Here is a 21,813-nt window from a genome sequence, read left to right on the forward strand (position 1 = left end):
TTATGTCACGTTTTTTTGAAACGTTTTGAAACTCAGGGGCTACCCTGAGTGTCGAGTCATCAGAATTCAAGGAGAACCGGCCTACCAGTCCAGAACTCGGGGAATTGGACGCCGTAGGCGCCAGGGAAGAGGAGCCCCCCCCCTTGAAGACGACGCTCAGGGGCTACCTTGAGTGTCGAGTCTTCAAAATTCGAGCCATCAGAATTCAAGGAGAACCGGCCTACCAGTCTGGAACACGGGGGTTGGGCGCCGGGGGGGGGGGGGTACGCCTCTCTATTATTATTAGTACTTACGAGTGAATACAACAGACTTTTTCTCCTGTGTGCTGATAGTTTTTCCCTCTCTTTGATCCTGGAGATTGCTTTGTAGGCTGGAGGTGGATGAATCACTATCTGTTGCGTCACAAACACCTTCATGAAAGTGATTTCGCACCAGTTCGCAAACGTTTCCGAATATTGTCTAATAGCGACGTTAATTCTGATGACAAAATGTAAAAACAAAATTGTTTCTTTTCAATAAAATTAAACGAATAAAGCTTTAAAACAAACTTAAGCATTCTTATTTTCCTGAATTTTTGTAAACTTTTTTTTTATGCAATTTTAGGTTTATTTTAATTCATTGCTTCGGTTTTATGCGGTTTTAGAAAATTATGGAACGTATCCCTAATTTTTCAACGTAAGTTAGGCCTTTTTTGTGCAATTTTTTATGTGCGGTTTTCTTTGGAACGTATCTACGGCATTAAAAAGACCCGACTGTGCATTAAACATAAGCAGTCGCTCATCGTACGATAAACATAGTACACTACTTTATTAATAACTTTAAATTTCTTTATAATTTCAAACGGATGTGACTTTGCATCCTTCGCACAGAACTGTTGCCCAATGTCTTGGGCAAGTCGTCTGTCGCCTTTTAGCGAGACAGGCACACCGAAGTCCTAGATGAGCAGAAGCGGGAAACGCTTCCAGTTTTAATAATGGCGCAGTGATTATTCTTCGTTAAGTTTTGTTTTTCAAATCCAGTTATCTGTTAATGAATGCAAAGTAACTGGCATCACCAAGAAAGAAAGAAAGGAGGAAAATGACATTTCGACAACATCCTGTCCCTTTTTTATTAGTCTCAAACTTGTATTAATGCGCTACGAGGTATGAAAACCTAGTTATGATATATTTAACCAAGATAATATTTTTTTTTTTGTGAAACTTAGGGTTTACAAATGTGTTATTAATAGTTCGATAAGGGAAAAGTTAGAATTTGAAAATAGCCGTATGTACTTTATTGCCGAGTCTTTAAATCCTAACATGAGCATTACAAATACTGCAATTGTAGGATCATGCAGCTCAAAAACAGAAGCGCAGTACTAATTAATACACCGGGGGTGAGGGGGGGAATGGCCGATTTATTTCCGAAAGGGAGAGTAAGAGGGAGGTGTCTGAAAAGTTCTAATAAACATCTAGAACAAAAATGGTATTAAAGCAACTCTTCTTGTATATCCTAAAAGAACAAATTATTACAATTTGATGAAACATGGGATTAAAGAGTTTTAAGATATGTTCTTTCTTGTGGTTATATCAGTTGCTTTTATATTATTTTTGTTTTAGGTGTTTATCAGAATTTTTCAGTTCCCTCCTCCCTCGTAGATGAGGTCGTTTTAGCGCTAACTTACTTTGTTGAAGATCGAATGCCAGTCGGTCTTCATCCTTAGTCATCACTGATAACTGGCCCAAGCCTGTCAAGAGCCAAAGGAAGAAGAATATTGCAGACAACTGCTGCCACTTAGTGTTTCCTAACACACGGTATTAGTCTGAAAGAGTGTGACTTACTGTCGATTTTTCTTGATTTGCGTTCGATTCTAGAATCGAACTTAGAGCTTTTTTTTTTTTGGTGGCCTAGCTCTACTTACCACTTATTCTAGCAGAAGATATCATTGCCAAAACCATGTGAGGTACAGTAACCATACAGCGTCTTCGGTAAAAGCAAGACTGATTTGTTATGGTCGAGGGAGAGAACATATTCATATTCGCAGTGATCTATAAGAAATAGTTTTCTATTTTACAGTGCAATTATTTCAGAATAAATAACTTAAAAACGGTTGCTTTTAGTTTAATAGAAACATTTTACTAAACTGAAAGAAACATTAACATTTGTGCATTTCTGCTATTTGCAATTTCGGAAAAACTGGAGATGTGGAATAACACACACACACACATACACACACGCACACACACACACATATATATATATATATATATATATATATATATATATATATATATATATATATATATATATATATATATAAACTTGGAAACTCTTTACTTAAGTAAGTTAGATGGAAATTTTTCCTTGATTTGGTTAGCTTCATTCTTAAGCGCCGAGAAACTGTCAGATATATAAACAATGATATCAGCGTGTTATTTAAATGGCAATACCTTATTTTAATTAAGGGTTTTTGCTATCTTATATAGAATATGATTAGTCTACGGTTACGTAACAGCATCTTTTTATCTCTCTGCTTTTTTACCGTTCAGACAATGAAAGTAGCACGCAGGTTTTATCTCCTAATGAATGTCTGAAGTGGTACACCTTGAACTTAAAAAGACAGACAGGGAGGGGGAAAACTATCTTTCGGGTTTAGCGTGCGCAATTTTTTTTATTTTCCTGTCCTCCAGAAAACGAAAAACTCCCATGACAGAGGGGGTAGGAAATTATTTATTGCAGATATTTTCGTAATTTATTTTATCAGAGGAATGTCATAAATAAACTCATAAATTAAAACCTTTCTGCAAGACTTCTACTCCATGAGATGAGTAGAGTTTTTATATAGTATTTCGTACGCGATATTTTCCTAAGGTTAGAGGTTCAATTTTTGAAGGAAGAGAGTAAACAGGGATTAAATTCTCCAAAATGACAATCATAAGTTGCTCTGGTGTAGTGGGCTTTAGGCAGAGAAAGAGATACGGTGAACCTTCGTCTCAAGGAGAGGTAGTCAAGTTACGGCTGGAAAACTATACACTAATGGTGTAAATGTTTCAAATGATAATTTATTGAAATAAAAATGAATATTAAACACAACAATGATACCATTTAAAGAACTTGAGAAAAAAAATCAATGTCCCCGTTTTATCATTCCCGCTCCCTTTTTTTTTTTTTTTTCCCGAACATTTATGCCGTATGGTCACTCAGTTGCTCGGTGATGTGCCACACCAGTCCTCGCCATGGTCCTGTTATATGCATTATCTGTAAGCGTCAGCTCTCTGAAGATCAGTCGGTTCATACACACCATCCATCTCATTGAGGGTTTATCCCCCCCCTCCTCTTTTTCCAGGGACTTTTACTTTCTATTACTGTTGAGAAGTCCTTCCATTTGTTGGAACAAATATATAAAAATTCTTCTGTAATTGTCGCTCACATTTTGGACAATTTTAAGTCTCCATCTCACTACAATCAAGGTTTTAAGTACAAAATCAATGAATTTGAAACTACTTAAGAAGAACGTTACATTACAAGCAGCGTTACCTACAGAAGAAGGTATTTATTCAATTGGAGTTCAATAATTAATATTTAAATTCATGAAGTTATAATGAAAGATAAATATTTATAAGATATTTCATTCCTTACTCCAGACAGGTGACGAATGACAATTATCGGATATAACACTTTTTTTTTTAATCAGTTTTCTTTATCAGTAAATTAAACAAAACCATTGGGTTTCCATTTTCAGGAGATTTATTTACTGTTTCCCATAAGAATTTTTATGAAATTTATCAATTTTGAATTTTGTTTCATTTTGACATTTTACATCAAAGCTGACGATTTGAAACACACTAACTGTAGAAGTGTTTTGCACTCTACCATTCTTTTTATTTTACTAATCAAGCGACCAGTTTGTTAAATAGCTGTTTAACGAATACCTTTTTGTTCCTGAACCAGTTATAAGAAACCTCTGCATATCACGCTGATCATTTTTTACTCGAGAGCCGGAATTTCCAGTGAATTTTTTTGTCCTTAAAAAAAAAATAATAAATGCCACGAACTAGACGTTCTGAAGGTGAACCATGCTGAAATCTCTCTATATAATAAGTAACGATTAGTAGTCCAGCGTTTGAAGGTTTCACTATAACGAAACCTGTTAATTTTTTATCTCTCCACCCATATTTAATATCGCACGCATTGTAACTGTAATGAATCGATGGCATGACAACGAGTCCCCCCCCCCCCACTTTCCCCTGCTTTAGGTGGTTGGAAATGGGCCTTTTGAAAGACTCCCTGAGCTTATTTTGTTGGTTCATTTAAGTTCTCTACCCTCTCCTTCCCCTAAGGTGCTTCGCGGCGTTGTAGTTATGCCACTGTAATGAATCTCTGATTGCATTCTAAGCGCATTTCAGAAATCCCAGACTGATAATTTTATCTTTCTTCAAAAGGAGAAACAAGATATTATGAGAAGCCATTCGAAGGTGAATTCAATTTCAAGCGGATATCCTTGGCGTTTTATTCTGGACTCTTTGCATACGGGGGATGGTAAGTACCATTTATTTACTTTGCATGATTACTTGATTTATCGCCTTTGGCGATTTTATTACGTCTTCTCAACAACCACTATATACAGTATTCTGAAGTTTTCTTTCTTTTTATTTATTTTTTTCTCCTCCCTTAAATGAAATATGCGAATATACTGGATTCATATCATAAAACAGCAACAGTGGCACCGCAAATACCAATACGCTTTCTCCTGAGGCATGCTGTTTATATTTGCTTTTGTGTTATCTAATTCTTGTTTTTGATATCGTCAGTTAGAGATCGAGTCTGCCTTATATAATATAACGTAATAATATTGATAGCTTTGGTGCTTCAGTCGGTAACGAAGACGTCCTTCGTCTGAAAAGACTTATCGATGATTCGATGAGTCTTTCACAAACGAATTTCCAAATGGATATAGCAGATAAGATTACCCAGCCAATTATAAACATTTACTTAGGTTTCTATGCATACATAATTGGCCGTGATAGGTCATTAAGTCTAACACGTTAAGGAGGAAATAAGTTATTTTTTCTGTTGCTATACTGCATATCTTAGATCTAGGAAAGTATATTTTTTTTTTGTCTGCTCCCTCCATTCATCCTACCGGTTTTCCTCTGCAGGCCAAGTAGAAAACACAAAATAACATTCTGTGGATCTTGCGTGCGAAAGCACCATCTAGTGATTTCGTGCACAGGACTACACAAGGTACTTCTTCAAAGGATATGCTTTTTGGCTTCAGTTGTTTGATGTAAATTCAACAACTTTTTAATGTAAATGGTCTTGGTGGCGCCATCTAGTGATAAGTCAAATAAACCATGAACTTTTTCTGTTGGATCAGAAAATATTTCATTAAGTTCTTTTTCTTTTTATTATTTCTTATTAATCAGTTATATCCACAACGAATTCCTTAAGTATTTTTTTAAAAAGTTATATAAGCAACAATGTGACATTTGGTATATTAAATAATTTACTTTGATTATTCATTTGCAGGAATTTCCTTAATTTTGTTACTGAGGAGATGAAAAATCCCTATAAGTAAGTACAATTCATATTCATTCCTCAGTTTGTTACATAATCTAGGAAAACCAAAAAAAAAAAAAAAACATTCATCCTATGAAATTTCATCCATCGTACATTATGTTCGTCAGATGGCAGCACCAGTCATTAATAACTTTTTCGCCAAGCCGAAAAGATGCTTGCCCTTTTGGCTTAACGCTTATCATTTTCCAGGCTCAATGTGGGCAATTCAATTCAACTGTTATTTCTGAAAAAAAAAAAATTAAAAAAAAAAAAAGATTGTATAAGAGAACTTCTTTTGATACGACATCTATGTTTGTCTAAATACAACTCTACGTGGAGAAGACTGTTTCTGAACACAAAGGTAGATGAAATGCAAGAAAAGGAATAGAAATTGGTTCAGTAGGTCAATAGATGGACAGTGAATTGATGATAACAGCGGTTGCTTGTGTGTGCTTACAAGCTAAAAGAAAGGTGGAAGAATGTTGGTAGCCAGTTCCGAACAGCGCCTATGAAAATAACTATAGAAGGAACGTAAGGTCTGTGACTTATGACTAGTGTGGCTGGATTTGAGTAGTGGATCGTCAATTGACCGGCTTACCCTCTTCTATTATAGATAGCAACATTTTAGAGAAGTTTTTGTACCAAATGTAAGAAAGTATTCTAAGGTTGTTCGGATTTACAACAGTGTTAGAAGTTGTATGTGGTGTGGTGCCTTGAGTAGGAAACGGAGACACCTGATTTTCTTTGGGAGCAGAAGAGCCCAGGTGTGATGTGTTACGCCAGGAAAGGAAGGCCACGTCCAAGAATAAGATGCAATCTTGTAGGGAGATGAATATTATCGAAGGTGAGGGAAGTAAAGTGTGATTTTTCTTGCATGAATTAAGAATGCAGTGCCCTGATTGGCATGGAAATTAATAAGGATATCCTCACCTCAGTGAACTGTGGCAAGCATTTTAATCAATTTAAAGCATTGATTGTGGATGACCCTGTGGCTTGAGACCTTTGAGCACTTCAAGGTTTGTTAAATGGGGGGGGGGGGGAAGGAATGAAGGGTACCGCATCAGAAAAAGCCCTTCGTAATTTTGATGTTAGTGAGAGAAGATCATGTATACATAGGAAAAAGAGTGCACCCGAAAGTACGGAACCTGGGGTATTTTTGGTATTGGTGGGGGGGGGGATCTAAAGAAAGAATGTCATAGTGGGTGGATAGCTTCCTTGCAGAAGAGCGGACAGTAAAAGCGGTAAGTGGGGGCCTTTATACAAGATCTGATTAAATGCCTTGGAAATATCAAGAGTTCTCGTACGAGTTTCTCCAACCTTCTCTCTCTCTCTCTCCCCCCTTGTGTGCTAAGAGGAGATGAGTTGACAGAGAAGTCTCCTGTGGGTCAAGAGTAGAAGAATCGACATTGTTAGTCACTGATTAATTAGTGAACCTCCAGGTTGCGAAGAAGTCGACTGTTGGCGACTTTCTCCTTTATTTGTAATGGATCTGATACGAGGGCAATAAGACGATAGTCTGATGGCTGACTTATCTTCCGATGTTACTATCCTAACATCGCCAGAACATCTGGCCTTGGTGAGATCCTGCTCAAATGGCAGTCGAACCTTTTTAGTAAGTTTTCTTGGACCTCTCAATATTTAATTTAAATTTGCTGATTATTTTGCAAGTATTGCAGATTGCATTGTAGGCTCAGTGCGAAACTTTTCAAGCCACTTTGGATAATTTTTTTCGACAGTCTTGACATAAGCTCAGATAGTGGTCTGATGGTTTTAAGTGGAATTGGGAGAGCGGGGGGGGGGGAGAGGAACCTTCATTATTCCAGTAACAACTATTTCACTCAGAAGATCAAAAATAGTATTTGGCCCAAGGAAAAGTACAAATTAGATTGTTCCATTTGGCGCCCATCGTAACGTAGAAGACACGATATTGAGAAAGGCTGGGTGAGGGTCGTTTTGCAAAAAAAAAAGAAAAAAAAAAGGAAACTTGGACGAGGTTATGATTTGAGTTATCAAGAGGAGAGTTGACATCCACATCATATCTAAAACGAGAACTGATTATTAAGAGATCAAGGGTGTTGGTAGAATGGTTAAGGATTGTCTGGTATTCTGATGGAAAGAAGGATTATAAATAATCGATGCTTGACAGCAAATACTCCTGCATCTCTTCTATGATTACTGAAATTACAGTAATTACAACAGCACAGGCTCTGTGCCCTAGTGCAGAACGAATTAGTCTGGAAAGCGGACTGAATTTTCGCTTATTTTGATACCGTTGAGTTTCTGTTAAAAATAAAAAGCTTGGGAATTTAATGTGTTCAAGCGATAGTGCATATTGTTTGTTAGAATTTAGCCCACGAAGTTCAAGAGGATATAAAAGTTACTTTTTGAATGAGCTTTTGTTTTTTTATTTTGTGAAGAATATTTCTTTTGACCGGCAGTGTGATCGAAGTTATTTATGATGACTCATTGCTGAGTTTTGGGTTGGGGTTAAAGAATAGGGACGCGCAGTGAAGGGCTGAAGGACTAGCAGCATGCTTCCACATCGAGCACCTAGTCTCCAGTTCATCGCGTGGCCTCTACTGCGCCCCTACCACTGCACTCGAGTTCTTTCCATGCACGATCTGGTAGCTAGATTATTCGCCAGCTGGTCGCAGGGTCTTCTGTGGCTTTATCATAAGTTCAGTCTCACATGCTATCTTGTGGACGACCTGCAGAACCGCTATACTTTACGGACCCCCATATGAAGGAGAGCTTAGGATCTCCACAGCGTGTTTGGCATGCTCTTGTAGATGTCACTGCATCGCATACAAGAAGAAAAGGGGACAGAACTGGAAGCCCTGCTACAGACTAGCATGGTTGCACCGCAATCACTTCATATTTAATGTTTGATTGTTTGAGACATTAAGTTGTCAATTTTAGTGTTATGCAATTACATTTATATTTTTACTTTATCGTGCCTTATTATGTATGATACTCGGGCAAGATTCAAGCGAACAGTTGACAGCAAGCGTAAAGCATTGGCGCACCCGGAGGAGGGGGGACCCACAAAAAAAATAAATAAAAGGGAAAAAACACATGAAAATTTTTCCAAAAATCTTTTCCTAATTAAAATTATTATTATTATTATTTTTTAATGTTGCGTTGTGTCTTCTATTTCTATACTACTTATGAATTAGCGGTCGCATAAGGTGGGAATACCCTATAGCTCTCGGGAATCACGGCTGCTGTGAACGCAAGGCGAACGAAGTAGGGCTCGGGCAGACCAAGCGCTACTTCTTTTGCCTGAGCCGGGCCAGAGGAGATCACGGGTTTCATGTATTGACGATCATTGCAGATGCTCAGTCATAGGTCGTATGCAGTGCGTAGAATGTATTCTCAAATCGTCTACTCAACTCTCCCCCCCCCCCCCCGAAGATTAAATCCCGAGTGCGCCACTGGTGTAAAGTAAATCCGTTCCTTAATTGTGAGGGTTTCTATAAGGATGTCGTGCGAAATATAAAATTAAATTCTTTTTAAAGTTGTCAAGATAAAGAAATTATTTCGTGATGATTGTTATAACTTAAAAAAATCCTTTTTTTTTTCTTCCAGAAATCTTCCACGATCCATATGGATAGGCATCCCTATAGTAACAATAGTATACGTCTTAACGAACGTTGCGTACTTCGCTGTTGTGTCACCAACGGAGATGTTGGCATCCCCCGCTGTTGCCGTGGTAAGTAACATGACATTTCTCGCTTCTTCCCCGTTTGACCTTGCACTGTTTTTCTCGGAAACTTGAAGGCGGTAAATAACACCAGTTCTTAGTAAACGGAAGTATTAAGGAAAGAGAGATTGCGACACATTGCTGTCACCCCACGTTGACAGCAGCAACAAGGAACAAAACGATGTCGTAAACTAATTGTCTTGATTGAAATCAGAATTCTTGGAGGCGAGTAAAGAGTTCACTTTGGCGTAGAAGCAGCTGTCAATAATGTGACAAGTGTGCTCAATCTTATTAAATACCACCAGGAAAGCCGGGAATTTCGCCGAGGGGCAGTGAGATATTCCACATCCTGTTATCTTGGATGCAGTCTTTCTGCTAATTTAAACTTTCATTTGATTAAATTTTTGTTTTCTGAGCAAAAAACCAAAGTGGATTGGGTAAAGATAATATAAAATACAAACGAAATATGTTCACGTATTTTTACAGAGTAAAAATACGGTTTTTGAAACTAAATTCTTCATTTTATTATTAAATGTTTGTGTAGTAGCCTCGTAATGCTAGATGAACAGATTGCGCTGCCGTTATAGGTTCGATTTCAGACGCCGACCAGGCTATTTTTTATATGATCCTGGAATTATTTGAATCTTTGGATTAGTCAATCACGGGGTTTTCTTCCCAGAAAATTCGAGTTTAAACCTGTATTTCAGAAAAGTCGACCTTTTTAGAACACAATATTTCAAATAATACCACCATTTAGGATTAGGAACATAAGATGGCGATAGTTATCTGATATAGTCGCATGTAGATGCATGCATCGTCAGTAGAAATAAACTCAACCGGTGGCAATGATCCAAGAATGGATACTTGCTGCCTTCCATTCACAAAATTTAGTACTAAAAGAGCTCACTCCCTTTGGGAAATGGAAAGACATAAGGATCTATTCATTTGTTAGATGTGCTGTTTCATATATGTATATATATATCTCATAATAGTTGCAGGATATGAATATATGATGGAGGCGTATTATTCACGAGACTTAGGTGGAAGCAATCGCCTCTAATTTTTACTTCTAATGTCACAGAGCTGAACAAATTGAATTCTATGCAAGGAGCAAGTCGAGGTTTTTTTTTTTTTTTTTTTTTTTTTTTCACAGTTACTGCTGATAATTTGAATTTTGGTTGTTAGTTTCACATTATCGTTAATGTGAAACTAACAGGAATATGAAGCTCGATTTCAATGTCGTTGATGACCTTGCTTTTTATTTATTTGTTTATTTTTTTTTTTCTTTCACCTAGACTTTTGCCAATCGTCTTTTCGGAAGTATGGCTTGGATCATGCCAGTATTTGTGGCTCTTTCTACTTTTGGAGGAGTAAATGGAATTCTCTTCACTTCAGCGAGGTAATTTTAAGAAATATACTTCAGTACTGTACAAGAAACTAAAATGACATTTATGAATATTTAATTATTGAGTGTTTTATGATTGAAAAATTATTATAATAGACTCCTCTTGGAATGATGCCTCCATTAGTTCAGCAGTTTTTTTAGACTTTATATTCTCATTAATATATTTGTATATCCACTATAAAACGTAGTACTTAAGTTATCCATCCTTTTACGAGTATTTTATTTAGAATTTTGTAGCACCTTAGCCGGTCTGTTTGACCAGCTAAGTTGCATACTCGGAGAGAACAACCAATCTTCGCAATAATATATCTTCATCGGGTTCACATTACATGAGATCAACAGCTATAAATTAAGTTACAAATGAATGGCTAACATTTGAAGGAGGCTTTCTGGATCGCACAGTATTGCTGAGCATGTTCACGTGAATATAATCTCGCGTACGCCAAAGTTGGATAGCTGAGGAATAACAGAGGTTATAGCTTATATTAATTAACATTATTAAGTTAGTTGGTAAATTATATAGTTAGTATTAAAGTGGACCAATTTCTGTCGATTCACTAATTCTTCTCAAGCTCATCATAGCATTAAAAATGTTTTCTGGTTTGTTCCAGATCAGATGTGACATAAGCTTATCGTCAGGATTAGCAGAACTCTAGTTCTGCCATAGGTGATGTCTCTTACATGCTCCTCCATACGTAATTCAATGGAATTTCAAAATACGGCACATTTCAGTTATACCAAAGACGGTGTAAACCCCCTGAAAAATTTAGTCTTCAATTTAAACTTCAATACGGTAAGAGGGTGGATTAAACAGCAGCTTATTAACAGTTTGCTTACGATAATTGTATACTAACATATCGATTTCTGAAGAGTATGTGGGCGGGGATGGGGGGGGGGAGTAGGGCTTATGTGAAGTTCTTATTCACTTCGAGGCATTAAAACGCAATAGAATTTTTTTTTATTTATTTGTCTTCTAGAATTGTTAAAATAATTTATTGTAAGATAGGCGCTTAATGATGTTCTGATCGTTCATCAAATGCCATAAATATCTGGTTTGTAGTTGCATAATGGCCCTCCTTTCTTTTCCATGGTAATAATGAAAATGCTGGAATGGAAATTCTCCCACATCCAGATCTCCTTATATTGTGAAAAGTATTTTACGTTTTGGGTAGTTTAATTAGAATAGAATTGAAAAACTGATAATTTATTAATGTCTTAATTCTCCAAATGGAGAATTAAACTCCATTTTATTCCTAATTATTCCAAATTATTCTCAACGTTCGTATTATTGTATAATACAGGGTGTTTCAAAAAAGAATGTCCCAATTTGAAAATTGTATATCTCTGCAACCACGAACCACAAATGAATGCGACTTGTACCATGTGAACGGCCTTGGCCCAGAGTTTGATATGACGACCACTAGATGCCGCTACGCTTAGTTAATGAGAAGCCTTACTTCATACTTGGTAATTTATTTTGTAACTGTACCACATTTTCATTATTAAATATAATTATTTGAAATCGGGTCATTCTTTTTGAAACGCCCTGTGTTGTGAGCTCCAAGATTGCTTTTTCTGAGATAGTAGGTTAGAAATCCGTTTCTAGAGGTGTGGGGAGGGTTTCACAAGGATAAACTAAAATTTGAATCGGTCGAAGAAAGGCTTAGTGATAATACATGGTCTTTCTTGTGGTGGCCGAGCACATTGGTACCAGAAACGATGTCGCAAGGCTAAAAGTACCTTGTGTAAAATGGTCAAATCACAACTCCTTGTATAGAATCCTACTATACAAGTACTACGATCTTTGGCATTCATCTTTGTTTAGTCTTAACATACATTTGTGTAAAAATTATTTGGCGCGAGACAACTCCATTTATACAAGACAAACCAGCATATATAGTAATTATTCTTTTGAGCATTATTGAACACTCGTTTTCATAAATCGCAAACATTAAGAGAAACTGAATTCCATTTAAGTAAACCGATGGAAAGTCTTAAGAGAAATTAAGACTATTTTGGTAAAGAAAGTGACTTTCTCTTTTCTGATCTGGAAACTGAATTCTTTTTTTAGTCTTAAAGGGTGCAGTGAAAAATTCTGTAATGTTCCATATTTTAACTTTTCTCTAATTTTTTTTTTTTGACAGACTATTTTGCGTGGGTGCACAAGATGGTCACCTTCCAGCAATTTTAGGAATGATCCATGTGAAGAGGTATACGCCAACTCCCTCTCTGATGTTTACGGTGAGTATTTTTGAAGTCATTTTTGTTGTTAATGAAATTAAACAAGCGACTTTTTTCAAACTTTAAAGTCATCTTCAATAAAAACGAAATCCCAATCTCCATCTTCTGCATCTCAATCTCCATCGCAGTTTCTCTAGTTTACAGAAAAGCTGCAATGTCTGTAAATTCTGGAATTCTATCTCTGGACTTCTATAATCCACTGCTCTCCTCCAGAACAAGCGATACCTTTTTAAGCGTGTTTTTATCTTGCCAATACTTTTGTGTGACCTTTTTTTCCTGTTCATGAAAAAGGTCACACAAAACAAGATCACATACCACAGAAGAGTGCAGTTTCATATGTACGTCATTAGTTGCTTTCATGAACGAACAAAGAAAAAATGACACGAGATATCTTTTTTAATGATAAAATTATACAAAAAAAAAGCATAAACAGAAAGCATGAAATTAGTTTCGTATCTTTAATAATGAGATATGAAAGCTGGAAATTCTAATGAAGTTATTTTCATCTCCAATCCCCAGTCCGTAACCACGATTTCTCGGCAACCTTTGCAATCTTTTTAGTAGGGATCCAGCCCACAATACTTGCATTAAGCTTAATGGAAGCTCTTCATCTCTACTGAAAGTTTTGCACGTCACATTATTGCCACCACATGATCACAAAAAAATCATTAGGTACCTAAGATGTACAGTTGGGAGATAGTTTCCACAAAATACATAAGTTAAAAGGATATTAAAATCGAAATAAGCTAAATAGCAATGTCGATATTTACGTATGTTGAGGCAAAAAAATGCTGTGTAATCTGTGGACTCGTCAAAAGCTGAGCAACTCAACTTATATATAAACATGTGCTCTAGTTTCATGACGTGGACTACTAGATTAATATAAAAGGTATACCTGGAACATGAGGAAATATGGGAAGTCGTAATATCAGCTAACTAGATCGTTTCGCTAGAAAAATGCAAAATTTTCTAGTGAAACCCAAGTATTCTAGATGTCCGTACAAAGAGGTCTCAATGAGAATCTTAACTACACAGTTCGTTATTACAAAATGGCATAAAGGCCATGCCATTTTGATGTTAAAAAAATTGGCGTGTGTTTATTTGATTTTAATGAAATATTCATAAAAATACATAAAACATGCAGTACATTGAAATATAGGTTATTTGGGACTGAAATTCAAGTGTGAGAACTACTGATAATAGGCTCACGTTTCTGGTTACCAAGCAGTTTAAAATGATAAAAATTACGACATGCATCCAAGTTAATAAAAAAAAAAATCGCCCTTCAAAAAGCAAAAGAAAGCTGAAAACATGCAGAATTGGTAGAGAAAACTCGCTCAATGTTGAATTAATATTCAGAAGTAAAAAAAAAAAAAAAAAAAAAAATAGCCCAAAATGGTAAATTAATAAAATTGAAGATGATAAATAACAATTCGATTTTTTTTCGGATCATGTTTTGTTATTGGAGCATCAATTTATTCGCCGTCTGCTTTTTACAAGTTAAGTTCAATATAGGGATGTATGGAAAATATATCGAATAACCTCTTCGAGATACAATTTTATATGCAGTATCCTCAATTTCATAACAACCTTCGGGGATTTAGAAATCTGAAATAATTCTTTCATGAAAGATTGGCGATCCAAAGCATATTAATATCGAGTTGGACAGTATACAATCTGGAGACAACAGAGATAGTTTTCCTTGATGCTGCTTCTGGACTCTAAACGTGATGATGGCTCGCTGGTAGAGATTCAACCATCTAAAGACTTTCACAAATAGCAATACTAAGATGCGATTCGAACTTGGAGATTGTTGATAACAATGTAAAAAGCATCACTCGACTGCAAATACTGGCTGAATATGTTATTTCTGAAATTATAAAATTCGTAATTAACAATGGTTTAATTCGTCCTAATTGGAAGCTAGTGCCAAAAATCACTGGTGTTTTTACATTAGAGAAATGGGTTTCTTCTGTTTACGTTCACAAAAGAATGAATGGTATTATGATCATTTAAAGAGTACTGAAAGGACAAAATAAGACTAAATAAATGTCGTGGTGAAAGAGCCAATGATTGTCTTTCTCAAAATCATACTGAAATGAAATCTTGTGGTTTTGAGTCTCTTTCAATATTAAGTAACCACAGAAGATCGAGAACCTTCTGTTGCAGTTTGCCATATCTGTTAATTTTATTAATTCATCCTTTACTATTTATTTCTTAGCTCCTAGTCACCCTTGCATATTTTTTTGGGGGGGGGGTTACTTTGATCGGAAAAGACAAACCGATCGTAGAACGTAGACAGATAGCTATAGAGATAAGAATAACTGTACTAGCATAACAAAAATTATAACGAGATAGGCCAACTATCACAACTTTTGAAACATACTTAATGTTTCAAGAATTAAGTAATAGGCATTATTGTGAGAAGGACTTTGTACTGGTCCACTCTCAATGAATATCTACCAGGTAATGTCTAGGAATTGCAACTGAAATGCAGTGTATGGGTTCATGGAATTCCATCTCCTTTTCGTAAAGAATTATTTAATGCAAACTCTTTCCATATATTCAATTCATCCTTCCTTGCGAACTATTCATTTTCATGTACGAGGTTCTGTTATCTTATTTTAAAACATTCCTATGCGTGCATATGTATGTGGTACAGTCGTTAGTGATGATGAATGGAAAGATCCGGATTCAAATCCAGCTTAGGATTCAATATGCATTCATAGATCTTTTTCAACAAAGTACTTTTGCACCTTTCATCCATTTATATCATTTCATCCAGTTTTTATACATTTATATATACGAGGGTGGTCTGAAAAGTTCTCGGCCTAACAATGAAAAAACGGATTTATAATTTCAAAATTATTTTTATTTTTCAATATGCTTAAGCGCCATTATCCCGGCCCTGTAGTAGTTCTCAGTAAGATCTACAAAAAAACTCTCTACAGCTGCAATCATCTTTTGATTCGAAGAAAAACGCTGACCAGCGAGGAAGAGTTTTGAGAAGAGACAGAAGTCAGAGGGAGAGCCAAATCTGGGGAATAGGGTGGATGTTCCAACAATTCATGATGTAGTTCCCTTAATTTTCCCATTGCCTAAACACCTTTGTGGGCAGGTGCATTGTCCTGATGAAAGATGATTTTTTTTCCTTCTGCAAACCGGGTCTTTTCTCGCGAATTTTAATTCCATATCGTGCACTTGCTCAATGATTTATGGTGTTGTTCCACTTTTTGGACGTCCCTCATGGATCATCTTCGAGGCTAGTACGGCTACGTATAAACTCGACAGTCCATTTCTTAATTGTCGAAATATTTTATAACCGCACGATACTCAATTTTATCCATTTGAAGGGATACAGACAGCACTTGTGCTGTATAAAAACAAACTATTTGATAGAATGACTTGCAATTTCACATGGATGCTTATGATAGATGTACCAACTTGGAAAAAAAAAATCATGCCGATAGTGTTGCCATCTATGGTCGAGGCCGAGAACTTTTCAGACCACCCTCACATATATATATCTCCTGAAAACTTTGGTTTTCCCATCCTGTAGTATGCATAACCACTCTCATGTGATTAGCATATTCTGTAGTTTACAAGACTGCATAAGCTGTTCTAATTTCTAAATATAGTACGTGAAAACAAAATTGGTTAGAAATATTTCCATAGAATTTTATAACGAGCGCCTTCATTTACTCAGTTTTTTCCCTTTATAGTGTGCCATGTCTCTAATGATGCTGTGTACCAGTGACGTCTATGTGCTCATCAACTACTTCAGTTTCGCCCAGTGGCTTTGGGTAGGAATCTCAATCACCGGGATGCTGTTGATGCGTAAAAGGAAACCAGATATGCCTCGTCCCATAAAAGTGAATCTATTGATCCCATTACTCTTCCTGGTGTGCTGCTTATTCTTGACGGTGATGCCACTGTACGCTCAACCATTTCAAAGTGCTATGGGATTAGTCATCATACTAAGTGGCGTGCCTGTGTATTTGGCAGCTGTCAAGTGGAAATCAAAGCCAAAATCTCTTAATAGAATAATATGTAAGTATGTGGACTGTTGAGTAATTTTGAGAAATAACTGCTGGGCTGTATTACTTGAAATACGATAGTAATAATAGAAATTCCCGTTTATCACGTGAATGAGGTTTTGCATGTTTTCGTAACGAAGTGCGGATGACGGAAGAACATGCACTTTCAGAAACTAATTAAAGTAAGCGAGATATTTCGCAAATTGTGGAGAATAGACTAAACCATACTACACGCTGTCCCAGGGTCTGAGTAACGAAAGATGGCAGGCGCGATCGATTAAGTACTTTTGTATAAACACACGCACACACTAAAGTAAATGAAATCAATAGTATGCAAATACAGATGGTCTTCAAATCTTAATACGAATAGTTGGCACCTGGTAAATCGGTGGAGTCCTCAGTGATCGACGGAAGAAATCAAAAAGGACAAGTGTACATAACGTCACTATGTAAAGGCATAAAATATCAACAACCAGAATTACATCATAGTATTCAGAAGTATACATAAATCACTCAATTCAGAACAGAATTGATATAGCAATACGAAGTATATAAATTAATTTTTAAAAAAAATAAAGGTGTAGTATGAATTCGCGTTTACTCATACGGTAGTGTGCGGCAACTTTCCCATGTAGCGATCCCTCCTGAATATATTTACATCGATGGTGGTGGTGTTTGATCGAGTCTTTCAATAGGATACTACAGCAGCTCATCAGACTTCATTAGTTCTGGTGAACTGTGATGATTCCAATGATGTTTAATTGGATTGTCTTTTAACAGAAAACCTGAAAACGAATGGCAATGCCAGAGAAAGTGCGACTGTGGTTAGTCAACTGAGGACCCCCATATTTTGTAATAATCATAATTGGGGCTATTTCATATGCATAAAATACACGAAAAGTTCTACTGTGTTTGTAATTTTGTTCCTTAATACTGAGGTATGTCATTAATAAAAATTTCTAATTTTTTTTCTTCTTTTTCTAGTGCGGTCCACCAAGCTCCTTCAACTTATGCTTGAAGTTGTGATGACCGAAGAACATCAGAATCTATTAAAAGAATGACGGATTGATCTCACTAGGAAACTTGACTACTTCACTTGTACCCAGACAGATGTTACCTTTTTCTACAGTGTCTTTCAAGCTGGTTGTTATTTATTTAAAAAAGAAAAAAGGAAAAACAATGTTCTGTTCTATGTGAAAAAAACAAACCAACTTATTTTGTTGGATTTAAAAGACCTTTCTAAATAGTTCTGAAATGTCCTTTCCTAACTGTTTTATAGGATTGTATCAGTTAGCAGCTGTGACTATAGTGTAGTCGTTATTATTGGAACTTCTCTTGAATAGGGGCGTTCGGATTCCAGATTTTTTTTTTTTTTTTTTTTAAGTCGTAAAAGACAATTCTGATCTTTGTGATGTCATTTCGTTGAGTCGGGAGCAAGCGAAGGGAAAGCTGTGGCGAGGAGAAGTTGGGGAAGACCGAGGATTTCGTTGACTCGATAAAAATTCCACAACAACTGTCTTCCATTATAGTTTTTAGTAATTTCACGCATTTTATTAGACTGCCGAGATCATTCATTTAACGTTTAATGTTATAAGAGAGTAATTCTACGAAAAATAAAGAAAAAATAAATAGTAAAATAATACATCGGTCACAATTTTAAAGAAAGCCAAAAGTAAATTTACACATCAACGTAAGCAAATTAATTTGATTTCAATTACAAGTTAGGACAATCTTGCCTAAGCAGAACGACTATTGTATAATTATTAATATATATATTTTTTAAAATCTTAAATCTTGACTCCGAAATGCATTCATATGACTTGATTGAACCTTTCGAAGTAAGACTGGCGAACGAATTAATTTTAAATTTCATTTAAAAAATTAAAAGTTTGATTTATTAAAGAGTTGTATAAAAGTACGTTCCTTTTATAGAAAAAAAAAATCATTCCATTTTTCCTGTGTGTGTGTGTGGGGGGGTCTCATCTCATAGACTGAAAATTTAAATGAAAAATTCCAATATAAAATCATATCATAAATATACATTCTGAACTCATACTTATTTGATGTCATTCTAATAAAACACTTACTCTGTTTTTATTTTATAATATATTCATGCTAGTTTGTACAGATAAGATGTTTAAAACTTTTGGCTTAAATGAACTACAGCAGTAACACTCCCGATCTAGTGAAATCGGGTTCTTGCCGATGAATGGAGGAGGAGCACTACTAGGCATCTTGTATTCACATAGCCTACTTGGCATCGAATGCTCCCCAAGTGTTCTTTTGTATCTATAAATTGCGTTGCGGAAAAATTTGCCCTAATTTTTTCCTGATCGGATGCTCTTTTTGTTTTTATCAAAAAAGTCAGGAAACCATTGACGGGCAGGAAACTAAAGAAAAGGCTCGGACTAACTCAGATTTGGCTTGAAGATATCGGAAAGCAATGGACGATATAATTTCAGAATCACAAGGTAAAACTGTTATCTTTATTGTTCCAAAATGAATGCGCCATCATATACCTTATAACAAAAATGACTTTATTGCATAATTTTCATTGCTCTTTGTATTCAGACTTTCTCTTCGCTTGCAAACGTAAGATATTTTTATGCATCATAATTTCATAGACTGCAGCAAAAAAAAACCTTCAACAAAATCGATATTTTACTTGATTGCATTCATTTTTTTACTAATTTATAAATTTCACTTTTTTTTTTTTTTGTATGCACGTGCAAAATTTCAGTTTTGTCCAAGGTTTGTTTTCAGTCTGTGTGCATAATGCGTAAATATCATTATCAACATCCAGTATATGTCTGCATTAAGAACTAGTTGTTCTATAAGCAAAATTAAAGTGATGGGTTGTCCCTGAAAGATGTTTTTACATTACGAGCTATCCTCGACTTACAATGCTTGAGGACTTAAGACTTGCAGAATAGAATATTAAGAGAGAATCGTATCGTCTGTGGAACGAGTCACACATCAGATGTGCAAGTTCCAGTGTCCGAAGTTTAGATAATGATCACATCGTATTTGTTCATGACGTCGGTTTGTAGAAATGCTTTTTATGCATTTAGATTTTTATTATAATTGACTTGTTCTTAAAAATATTTTATAAGAGAAAAATGAGCGGAAGGTATTTATAGTTGTAAAAAAGAAGAGTTTACGATGGAAACAATACAGGAAACATTGGTTTCCTGATTAAAAAAAAATTGACACTTGGTGAAAGTAGATAGGAAATATACTTAGCGTCTCGGTGGCGATCATAGAAGATTGGTTAAGAATTAACCAATTAAAATCCCTCAAAAACTCTTCGGTGCTGTAAGGACTAAATTTATTCGCTGTAGAATCATTCAAGAATTAACTAAGCATTTTTAAGCAAGAACTGCCAAGGAATTCTAATGCCGATCATTTGTTACATTCAGGAGTTTTTTATATTAAACGTATTGCTAATAAATATCACTCTATTTTGCACAGGCACAAGATTACGACTTATGTTTTTTTTTTTTTTTGTAAAACTAGCACAATTCGGTAAGAGTCAGAATGTAATCTTCCAGTTTTTATATGGAAAATGTTTTAAACTACAGCACAGTTTTTTAAACCAATCTAAGTGGAAGAACTACTTGCATTTACTTAGTACGCACATTTATCCACTTTTTTACATCTCCTTTAATATACATTTTTATGCCTTTCATGAAACTAGAGCTGAAATTAAAGCATCTCATTCGCATGTTTAAAGAGTTAAGAGATACCTTTTTTTTGGGGGTACTTAATTAATAAACACTTGCGTCTTTCTATTTTGAATTTACATTAAATTGAGATGGACAGATCTTCATATTTTTTCTAACACAACTGTATGAGTATGCATGGGGGGTTTGGGTTTCTTTCTCTTGTCCCCCAGAAACATTCAGAAGTTGAATTGCATTCACGCGTAGATCTTGTAATTATGCTTGGTGCAAAAGTGCTACACCAACTATTAGAAACTCGAGGTTTTTCATCTGTAAAGCAGAAAAACCGGCCAGAAAAATGCACGCAATTTTATAAACAAAATACTCTAGACTCATAATCTTAGATGGCACTTGCATAGTATTTTATCAGTCCAAATATCGATGGCCTATTTGAATTCAGAAAGTAAAATTTCGAGTAATGTTCTAAATATGATCCAATTTTATTCTTATTCAACCTTCTAAAAAGATTAAAAAAAACCGATCGTAAAACACACACGCAATAACATACGTACTGTACAGAATACTAGTTAGAATTAGGAACACGAAATGGCAGCAAATGTATTATCTTTTGACCTTTAGTCTCTAACACTGGCAAGATAATGTATTCAACTGTTAGCGTAAAAGGCAGAAACAGAGCTGCCTACTGATTTTCAAAAGTTAGAACTAAGAGCATTTCCCACTTAGCATAATGAAAATGCGTTATTTCATATCATTGAGAAAAACTGGGTGACTCTCTTGTTTTATGGAACCTCCAGAATTAAACTATTCTCAGTCCTGCGACTTGAATTTCTACAGTTGCGTAATCAGCAGATTTTTACTCTCCCCCCCCCTCCCTACATATGTCAATATTTTGTTGAAATCCCTTTCGTTTCGAATGATATTGTAACTTGATGTGTAAATGTATAATTTCATGGGTGCCCTTTGTGTATATTCCTTTACACAAAGGGCGTAGTGACAGACAATGAAAAAATAAACAAAAGCAAAAATTCACATGATAAGCCTTTTTTTGTCTCTCTTTTCATTTATTTGTGAAATAAATGCTATGCTGTAGAAGAAATTATTTTTCAAATCAGTTAAATTTTTCTGTTTTTGTTAGATAAAAACGATGTGCATTGAAATTATAAAAAGGTGAGGATTGTTTTAAGTTTTCCCAATTTGTACATAATT

At 35.5% G+C, this 21,813-nt stretch overlaps 1 protein-coding gene across 1 annotated transcript in view; it reads left to right on the forward strand.

The window, feature by feature from the left end:
* LOC150110209 (Y+L amino acid transporter 2-like) overlaps positions 1-20,436 on the forward strand; it is a 53,875-nt gene extending 33,439 nt beyond the window's left edge. Inside the window, exons 3-9 of the mRNA XM_090392205.1 lie at positions 4,422-4,518; positions 5,509-5,553; positions 9,127-9,250; positions 10,537-10,640; positions 12,791-12,887; positions 16,610-16,937; positions 17,909-20,436. Coding sequence (XP_090248331.1) covers positions 4,422-4,518; positions 5,509-5,553; positions 9,127-9,250; positions 10,537-10,640; positions 12,791-12,887; positions 16,610-16,937; positions 17,909-17,985 — 872 coding nt within the window. The 3' untranslated portion in view covers positions 17,986-20,436. The remainder of the gene's footprint in view (positions 1-4,421; positions 4,519-5,508; positions 5,554-9,126; positions 9,251-10,536; positions 10,641-12,790; positions 12,888-16,609; positions 16,938-17,908) is intronic.
* Positions 20,437-21,813: the final 1,377 nt, after the last annotated feature.

Source organism: Typopeltis vanoorti, chromosome 1, assembly GCF_054136105.1.
Source record: "Typopeltis vanoorti isolate ZY-2024b chromosome 1, IOZ_Tvanoo_1.0, whole genome shotgun sequence".
NCBI lineage: Eukaryota > Metazoa > Arthropoda > Arachnida > Uropygi > Thelyphonidae > Typopeltis > Typopeltis vanoorti.